The following is a 10,368-nucleotide window of genomic DNA, read 5'->3' on the forward strand; positions in this document are numbered from 1 at the left end:
ATAAGGAAAATCGTCACCATCAAAAACGGGAGGAGGTCCATCCCACCCGGACATCGTAACTCTAGCGGTTACGCTAATCTATGAGCAACAAGGCTCCGATACCAATTGAAAGGATCACGATGCCCAAGAGGGGGGGTGAATTGGGCTTTTCTAAAAATCAACACTAATTAAAAAACTAAGCAAGAGCTAAACAAGAGCCCAACTTCACCCCAACAACTAGCACTAAGAAAATAATACTAGAAATGCAACATAGCTAAGATAATACTTCAAATACTTGCTAAACAAATACACAATGTAAAGTGCTTGAATTAAGTGCGGAATGTAAAGCAAAGTTTAGAAGACTCCTCCAATTTTTCCCGAGGTATCGAAGAGTCGGCACTCTCCACTAGTCCTCGTTGGAGCACCCGCACAAGGGTATCGCTCCCCCTTGGTCCTCGCAAGAACCAAGTGCTCACTACGAGATGATCCTTTGCCACTCCGGTGCGGTGGATCCCTCGAGACCGCTTACAAACTTGAGTCGGGTCACCAACAAGATCTTCACGGTGATCACCGAGCTCCCAACGCCACCAAGCCGTCTAGGTGATGCCGATCACCAAGAGTAACAAGTCGTAGACTTTCGCTTGACCAAGAGAAGTCTAATGCAAGTGGTGTGTGCTCTAGGTGGCTCTCACTAGCGCTAATGAGGAACAAGCGTGGATTATGATTCTCTAATCTCCTCACTAGGCTTTTGGTGCTTGCAATGCTCTAGTAATGTGCTGGAATAAATGTGGAGTGCAAGACCTTGAATATGGTGGGTGGAGGGGGTATAAATAGCCCTCACCCACCAACTAGCCGTTACAGGCATTTCACTGCGCAATGGCGCACCGGACAGTCCGGTGCGCCACCGGTGCGCCAACGGTCGTTTCCAACGGCTAGTTCTGACAGGGAGCCGTTGGACTCATGGCGCACCGGACAGTGAACAGTCCACTGTCTGGTGCACACCGGACAGTCCGGTGCGGTGTCCGGTGTGCCACTAAAATTCAATTCCGAAAGCTGTGCTCTCGGGTTTCTGCGAAGGGGAAAGCCTCTGCCGTGGACCAGCCTGGTCCCACCTGGCAGAGAGTGCACCGGACAGTCCGGTGCACACCGGACAGTCCGGTGCCCCAAAGCCAGAAACACTAACTCTTGTTTTTCAGCTGATTTTCAAATCGGTTTTCGTTCTAACTTGAGTGTGAGTTCTAGAGTGACACCTAGCACTGTGTATGAGTGTGATTGTGCACCAACACTACACTAGAACTCTCTTGGTCAAACTACTCATCGACAACCCCTCTTTATAGTACGACTAAAAGAGAATAAAAGACCTAACTAAATCGCGAGTGTCCACATCTCCTTGACACTCGGACTCCGTAGACCTTCACCTTTTGTTTCGTCGTTTTAGCCGTCGCTTCGAGTTCTTATCTCCGGGATTGTTTTCACCGTTGTAGTACTTCTACCTGTTATGCGACCTAACTTACCATTTGTCTCTGCAAAAACACACGTTAGTCACATATAATGTTACGTTGTCATTAATCACTAAAACCAACCAGGGGCCTAGATGCTTTTAGGCCTTATCTTGTACGCTTGCGCTCCCCGCTCAGGCGGAGACCCGATGCTGCCACGTGGCTTGTTGCCCGTGACGTAAGCCAGCGGGCGGAGCCTGACATAAGGTCTCTAGGCCGCGCGGTCTCTGCATTTATTGCGGAAAGGACGCGCCGCCTGTCCACCCTGCTGACAGGCGATGTGCCCCCTCAGCATTTATTGCGTCCTGTCCACTCCGCTGGCAGGCGGCGCCAGGGCCACCCTGCAAAAGGCGCACATGTCCAGTCCATTATCAAAACAGTACGGCCGTGCTGCGCGGTGCACTGTGCTCATCATCCCTTATATGAGAAGCTTTCCTTGCACGCCGATGCTACGCAGATGATGAGGACATCACTTCTATACATACAATGAATGGACCGATAACACGATCGCGTGCACGACAGCTAATTCTCCAGGTACGTTCTGCCCTAGTCAATTGTGTTTCAGAGCTTATGCTTGGGGCCATGGATGTTTTGATGATTAGGAACCTTGGCGAGGACCAACAAGGACTTGAGAAAGGCCTAGGTGTTGAGGAGGAGCAACAAGGGCGCCCACAACAGGAAGGAGATCAAGTCCGACTCGACTGCAACTCCATCTCGGGTTCCAGGACCAGTCTGCACTAAAATGGACGCCCAAGATGCATCCAGACTCCGATTGCGACGGACTTGATATGGTTGGAAAGATAAGAAGATTATCTAACCAACCCAACTGGTTCCATCCTAAAATTCGTCCGGAGTCAACGGGAATCGTCGAAATAAGTCAGCATTCAGATTCTGTTTTGGTGCTGCGACACCATCTGTTGGGCCGTTGGACCGTGTATCGCGTCGGAGCCCATTAGGGGCGAGTCCAGGGGTCACGCACGCCCTAATACTCTATTTATTCAATAGCCGTCGCCACATTAGGTTGGGTTTTGCTTAAGTTTAGATCTGTCAAGAACAGTCGTCGTAGATCGGTTTGTGAGACCCCAACTTGTGAGCTTAATCATTCATCCGCAATATTCTAGATTGTGTTCTTTCTTGTTCTTGCTTGTGTCTTCGATTCTCAGGCAGGAATTAGCCCTCGTGGCGAGGTCAATCGCGCAGCGCACGGTTGATAACCAGAGGAGAAGTGGTGCTGCGATTGCGGGGTTCTAGTCGTGTTGATTGGAAGCCGGATCGTTTGTGTGACATCTCCACCAAATCAATAGTTATCTTCACCTGACGGAAGATCGAACACCCCGTTCCTATCAGCAGATCTCGGATGTCAGGGCACAAGAAGATTGCTCCAGCAGCAAGCATTAGTAGCTCCAAGTACTACATCCGTTATGTTCCTGGGCCCACATGCCGGGGCTCAGTATTCTTGTACATACCCCCTTAGCTATAAAAGGGGAGGTATGCAGCGTTACAAGACAAGCTCTCTCAGGACCAGACTTAGACAGACTCTCGATTCCCAAGCTTCCACAACAATCCAACCCACAGTGGAGTAGGGTATTACGATCCGGCGGCCCGAACCACTCTAAATCCTCGCGTGTTCATGTGCTTGGTGATCGCTTAGCAAGACAGACAAAACGCTTAAGCCCCTTCCTCATCTTAGGATTTAGGGCGAGTGCACTCTGCCACCCGGTCGGAGAATTCCCTCTCTGACACTCTCTATATAGAGTTTCTCTAAACGATTCTCTATTCATTTGAATACTTTAAATAACCGGTTTAGCAAAACTAAAATATGTACAATATATTTGAGAGAATGACAAATAATGTACAAAAATAAAAAATAAAAAAATGTCTTTAATATAGGTATTTACGTATAGATGACGTGATTTAGAGAACGTTATTGGAGGAGAATGAGATATAGAGGATAAAATATTTTATAAAAAACTGTAAATGACAGATCTAGAGTATGAATATAGAGGATATTGCTGAAGACATGAAGACAGACTAAGAGAAGCTGACTCCAAACTGAACCAACGGCTCCTCGCCGAAACGCGACTCCCGCTGATCCAAATCCATTGAGCGGGAGAACCCGACATCCAAAATTCCCCAAACCCCCTCCCAAGTCCCAACCCTAGCCGGCTAGCCTCCTTCCCCTTCAGCCTTCACACCTCCGATTTCTCGCGCCTTCGTCTCCCGCCCAATTTCCAGAAGCTTCTAGAACCAGGTTTCTAACCCTACCGCAGAATGATGCTTTCTTGCGCCTAGTAGCCTGGGGCGGAGGCATGGACGGCGGCGGGGAGGGGGGCTCGAGCGGCGGGAGGTTCCCTATTCTGCAGGCGAACAGGGACCCCGAGTCGAATTGGGAGGTGGACGTTGCCAAGAGCCTCGAGGATTACCTGCTCAAGATCTGCTCAGGGGAGGTCTCCGGCGAGGACGGGGCCCACTCTGTCAACTTTGCCGAAGGTACGGTGGTGCGGAGGACCAGGGTTTCTTGCGGTCAATGTGCGGCACTTCTTTTCAGCGGCTGTGCTATCTTAGGGGTCTGGAGAGCTGGGAATTGGGAGTGGGAGGTTAAAAATTTGACACTTCGGGTGGTTTGACACTTTGACGATGGATGGAGGCTTGAACATGTGGACTTGACTTGCTTGATCTTGCGCGGTTTTATTTCCTTTGCTTGAATAAATGTTAAAGGAAGCAGCTTCTTTTTAGTTGTTAGCTCGCCCAAGGTTTTTACCCTTTCTAAGGACAATTAAATATGGGAAATGTACCAGAACAAAGTTATTTTGCCTTGTTAATTTGTGTCTTCTTATCTACAGCGGCGTTATTACTCCAAGGATCGGTTCAAGTGTACAGTAGGAAGGTGGAGTACTTGTACTCGTTGGTGCTTCACGCGTTAGAGTTCCTCTCGCAAAAGAAGTAAGGAAATATTGATGTTGCTTTTGTATCTATCCGTTATGCACTAATTGCTTCCCTGGACGCTGTATTTTGTATTACCCGTCGAATGTGGGACTGAAACCGGTATTGATAAATGCATTCTACATTTTTGCGCATCTTATACGAGTAGGCTTTGTGAAAGGGCCTCTAGCTGGGTTTGTTAGGTGGTCTGACTGTCCGAGTAACCCTGCTCAGGCCCTGAGTTAAAAAAAAAATCCCCTCATCTGTTCCACGGCAAAGCACAGGTCCAAGGCCTGGTTTTGGTCGCGACCGTTCTTACATAGGCTACTGGCGTGATTGGTTCTCGTTTCTATGACATGCCGGTACCTGTGCAGCCAGGCGCTCCCGAACCAAGTTCTGAGCATGCAGCAGCACCTTGTTTGTTTGGCGTTTCCATTCGTACCATTATACCGCAGTGTGATTGGTTGGTCGTTTTCTACTTGCCTCGTGCATGCCTTGAGAGAGCAGCGAACACGAGGACTCACAGAATGGGCTAGGCTGTGTAGAAACGAAAACGAAATGTGTTTCCCGGGAACCAGGCTCGGCGGCGGCGTTTGCACGTGGGCAGCCAGGTTCCAGGGACCGTTCAGCTATCCAAACAACACATTTCTGGATCCCGTCAGCCTGGTTGGGCAAAATCCAACCAACCAATCACGCCGTAAGATGCCGCTGTGTATGAGTGGGGCTAAGGTTCGGGGGTTTCTCGACATGTGTGAGAAGATCTTCTTAATGTAATGCCCAGAGGCTGTTTTACCCCCGTAGGTTGAGTTTTTTTATGAGTAGGCTTTAAAAATATCACTTGGCAGATAAACATTTTCTGCTTGGTTCGGAAACCATAGACTTTCGAAATAGGACATTTGTATCTGCCTTATAGGAACCTCAATGAAGTATGCTTGTTTTAGATGATCTCCGAATGACACCTTTCATTCTTACTTTTGGTACTCCACCATACTGGGCATTTTATTGTCTTAAATTCTATATGTAGCTCCCAAGCATTGAGGTCAAGTAGATGGCTCAGATCCATGTTCACTTGGTTGGCCCAAATCCATGTTCACTTGGTTTGATTTACTCTGTGCTCAGAGGGATCAATGTCAACATATTGCTAAACGAAGGCCTTTCTATACTTTGGAAGATAATAATATAATCATGGCACTAAGGCATCACCTAGGTGCAAGGGTGAAGGCGTGAAGCTACAGCTTGCCATTGGGATAAGCTGAGCCTGTCATTTTTTTGGAAATTCGAATAGAATATTACTTGCCATCGGGGTCAGCCGACCCTGACGAATTTTGGAAATTGCAATTGAATACTACTGTATATAGAGCAAGCAGTTCCTAATGACCACACCATTTTCAGACAAGACCCTGATGGTCATTTGGCCTAGATTAGCCCCTGCCTAGGGTTTGCTTTGGCTTTATGATGGTTGGCAGTAACTTCCATAGTTGACGCCTTGCCTAATGGTTGCATGGAGAGAAGGGGAGTAAACGAACACATCTATGTTATTCTAATTTAGGCCTCCTTGCAAAATAGCCAAATGCCATCCTCTGGGGCTGAAGAGTGAAGACTCATGTGGAAGGAAGGAGTGGAAAGAGACGAGATGGAGAGAAGCAAAGATGCAATGGTAAACATGTGAGACGTGAGGCCGATGATTCCGATCATGGGTCATGGCTCACCTGTATCCAAATTGCCAGTGTTTTATGCAGGCCTTACAAATCCTGTCCTTTTAGCTTTCTTTTTTCTCTCTCTGAGTCAACCTTGCCCCTTCCGGTCTACCCCGATACCAATGGTTTCATTGGCTCTTTTGTTTCATCATTGCTGCTACCACTCTTAATATCATTGTAAGCATTTCTTCCTTTACTGCCTTGAACACTGTTCCACCTCCATTCTAGAGAGGAGGGTACACATTGTCTCAGCTTATAGTATTGCTGAGAGAGAAGAATTTCGATTCATCAAGTTGTCATTGTATGTACAAGAGTGCCTCCTGAATGTCTAGATCAGTGTGATACCTTGGGTTTAAATGATATGTTGAGGATTTCTCTAATACTAGCTATAATAGTCTAAAGCATTATAACTATGCCAGACAGGAACAACTGGAAAATGGCTCAGCTCAAGCTAATCAAAACAACCCTAGCATTATTCCCAGTGAAGAAGATGATATATTTATTGGGCTAGATGATGTCCCAGGTAAGTGGATCCTTCACCGAATGAGCTTACTTCGAAAGTCATGGAGCTAAAAACATTTTTAACCTTGTTTAAATGTACCAGTGGAAACAAGAATATCTCTGGATAACAATGTCGATCGAGATGATTTACAAAGAAAAATTGTGAGGCCACCAGCAAACCTACTGGTGTTTGAAGGGGACTGTCTGGATAGTGAAGCAAGCGAGCTAGATTCATATTTGGTAAACTCTGTCCCCTTCAGCTGCAAGATTGGCCAATTTTTACTTCCATACCAAAATAGTCATAGCTATTTATGTATTGCAGTTAGCAACATGTGATTTTTATGGAGATTTCCTTCTGCTGGATCCTTGTGATGCACCAGCTGTTTTTGACTTTCTGCAAGGAAAACATTCTGGTAAAGAAAATAGTGTGGCTCATCAAGGCAGTGCAGCACCTTCTAAAAGCCAAGCCAATATTTTCACTTCCCCGAATGCAAGATCAGTGGGCACAGGTCGTAAATCAGCCCCTGGAAAAGTCCTAGGAGGTCTAGATCCAACTCAGGAGAACCAATCTTCAACTCAAGAAACCAGTCCAGATAACAAACATTGGTCTGATCCTGTTGAACCTAGCTTTGCTGATGATGTTGAAATGCATCCCCCAGATGATATAGAGGACCCTGTTGGAGATTATTCTGATGACGAGGATCCATGGAAACCTTTGAATCCACATGAACCTGGCAATTTAAAGATTCGGCCTTACAGGAGAGGTACATGAAGCTGTTGTTTCTGGATATATCTCTTTTGTTTAGTGCCTTGTAAAGTCATTTTGATGACCTATGTATTGAACTTTCTTTACTGTTCTGTTTTGGAACAGTGAAAGGTTCTCCACGGGGTGTTATTGGCATTTCGAAAAAGAAAACTCTCAAATCACTGTTTCCTATTGCAAAGATGGTTGGTGTCGTCATACCTGAACATGCTAAATCTTTTGAAGCACAGCAGTCTCAGGAGGAACATTATGGTTCCCAATCACCCCCTCGTTTTGAAAAGGTACTCATCATTGTTAAAATGTCCATGTATTAGGCATGTCTGTTTTTTGGCTTATTTAATTTGTAATTTTTAGTGAAATAAAAATTATTTAATTTGTTCACCATTTACATGCAGTTTTTGAGATCATTTGAATTAGGAGAAGAAAATCCCAATGTGTTTGGAGATTTGAAAGATGACAATGCATCCAATACTGGCATTAATTTTGATTATGATGACCCAGACATGCCAAACGACATAGATATTGATCTTGATGTTCCAACATGTCCTGATGAGGTTTGTTTTATTAACCTTTTTGTTTTCTGGTTGCTATGTTTAGTTATCCGACATTCGGGTGATATTTCATTTTTCCTCTGTTCAGATTATTGCTATAACTCCCAAAGGTACACAGGATGACATAGATACACATGAAAACCTCGACGACTTGTGTCGGTCACATCTGGTGAGTTGCATCTATGTCGTTTGGCTACACTCATCTTGGTGGCCATGTAAGTCAACATGTTGGTGAAACATATTAGGTGTCAGCATGTCAAAACGTTCTAGGATAAAGCTTATTTCATAATAGATTATTACTGCATTGGACAAAGTTGCTTGTAGGATTAGTTGCAATATCTTCCTAACAATTTTTATCTTGCATCTTTGTCATGTATTGGGTTTTACAGAGTTTCTGCAATGAAGTGTCAGAAGGAATTGACTGATTCGTAAATTCCCATGCAACAACCCTTGGTGCTTAAGTTGTTGAAATAAAATATTATGCTGGTATATTTAATGTGCTTCCACCTTTCGTGCATGCACTGGTTAAGGCTTTTGCTCCCCCCATATAGATGATCAATGTTGTTACTGCCGGAACAATGAGATGCATGCACGTCTCAGCTGATAATTTTCAGACCTGTAGTTTGATTCCTATAACTCTTCTATTTTTGGTGCTGCCTAAGCCCTTTCCTGGCTTGGATGTGCGTGTGATCGCACTTCTATTCCGCTCAATGAATTACACGCTCATATGCATTCATGAAAACACACACACCTAAAGTCTTAACGGCATGGTCTTAAAGCTGAGCTCTATTAACTTGGCTATATTATTCTGCATCCAACCACTCATAAAATCCTCAAAACACATCTGGAGGTGATGCTTCAAAGGATTTATATGACTGTGAATTTCATTTAGCATGTAATTTGCTCTTCCAAGTTGTGAAAGGGCCTCTAGCCGAGTTGGTTAGGTGGTCTGAGTAGCACTCCTCATGTCCTGAATTGGACTTCCCATGCTGTGGTTAACCCCCCCCCCCCCCCCTCGTCTGACCCACGCCAAAGCACAGGTCTAGACATTGGTCCCGGTCGTGTTTCACATGGGCTATAGTGCTGCTGTATATCAGTGGGGCAGGAGTTTAGGGGTTTTTCGACCTGCGTGAGAAGTGCTTCTTCTTAATATAATGTCTGGAGCCTGTCTTACCTCCCGTAGATCAAGTTTTTTATTTATTTCTAGAACCCAAATTGCAACCGAGAATTTCGGTTTTGGTCTGCGTCCTGAATTTGCCTCTCTTCAACTTCCAATACTGACAGATAATTCTTTATACAGAATGCTCTCCTTGCCAGCATTGCTGAGGTTGAAAAGCAGAGTGAGATGGACGCTCGTGTTTCAACATGGAAAGAAAGAATTGAGATTGCCTTGGAAGAGCAGGTTTTGTTGCTGGCTTGAACTGCTTACAGTTTTGCATCTTTGAACTTGTTTAGCGCTCACCCCTACATCCATGTCTTTCAGGATAGAAACCCACCTTTTGATATCGGTTCATATGGGGAGCAAATACTTGACACACTTTCATCAAGAACTAACAATACAGGAACTGCATCTTTTAGTGAGATTGTTAGCGGCAGACCAAAGTTTGAGATTGCCAGAACGTTCTCTGCCCTTCTCCAGCTGGTAAGCTTCCCTTCTCTCCCAGATTCATAGTCTGGTTATCTGGTGCAACCTCAAGCATTTTTTTAGCCACGTGTATGTTACAGGTGAACGGCAGAAGTGTTGATCTGGATAAAGGAAAAGCCACGAATGAGTTGGTGTGTTACACAGCAGAGAATCCATTTCATGTAAGGCTTATTGGTCCCAACCGGAGGCCAGAAATGGAGGCACGCTTTGCTCGGAAGAGAGTCAAGTCCCCACTGCAAAATGCAGGCAAAGACGGTGAGTCCTCCCTGGCACAACATGAGTGTCCCAACAAGCCGTTGCGTAAAAATGGCAAGATTCCAGTCAAGACAGCGACCAGGCTGACCCCAGATGGGAAACGAAGGCGAAGGTCATCTGCTCACCTAATGCAGCCGATCAATCTGGAATCCAGCGGATGAACGCCAGTGCACACTGATTCTTCTAATTATTGTAACTTCAGTGGCGGCTTCATAGGCAGGATGAGCCTGTAAGTTATGACATAGGCGTAGCTAGCGGGTGTATATGTACAGTTCAACTGTAATGCTGACAGGGCAAGATTTGTTCAACGGAATTGCCCTTTTATAGCATTTGCCATTGTTTCATTTTTAATCCAATAAGCTAACACGATGCCAAGTCTGTTGTTGTAAACTGGTGCCTAGCTGTATCGATGTTGCCTTCCGCGATTTGAGATTTATATATTACGCAAAAAAAAACTATTTCAGAAAATCCATTTCTGCAAGTTAATGAATAGGATGACTCGTTTTTCTGTTTGGTACTGGTATGTGATACTAACAATCACATCAAGAGCTGATGA

The 10,368-nt window shown here is 45.3% G+C and overlaps 1 protein-coding gene across 2 annotated transcripts; it reads left to right on the top strand.

The window, feature by feature from the left end:
* Positions 1 to 3,512: 3,512 nt before the first annotated feature.
* Positions 3,513 to 10,275, top strand: LOC100277921 (uncharacterized). Of its 2 annotated transcripts, none has more exons than XM_008653024.4 (11): positions 3,513 to 3,968; positions 4,322 to 4,421; positions 6,517 to 6,620; positions 6,702 to 6,838; positions 6,921 to 7,362; positions 7,470 to 7,642; positions 7,757 to 7,915; positions 8,001 to 8,081; positions 9,213 to 9,314; positions 9,396 to 9,554; positions 9,621 to 10,275. In XM_008653024.4, the coding sequence occupies exons 1-11, from the start codon at positions 3,788 to 3,790 to the stop codon at positions 9,639 to 9,641; spliced, it is 1,659 nt and encodes a 552-aa protein (XP_008651246.1). In that variant the 5' UTR covers positions 3,513 to 3,787; the 3' UTR covers positions 9,642 to 10,275.
* Positions 10,276 to 10,368: the final 93 nt, after the last annotated feature.

The sequence above is a fragment of the Zea mays genome, chromosome 7 (genome assembly GCF_902167145.1).
Source record: "Zea mays cultivar B73 chromosome 7, Zm-B73-REFERENCE-NAM-5.0, whole genome shotgun sequence".
NCBI lineage: Eukaryota > Viridiplantae > Streptophyta > Magnoliopsida > Poales > Poaceae > Zea > Zea mays.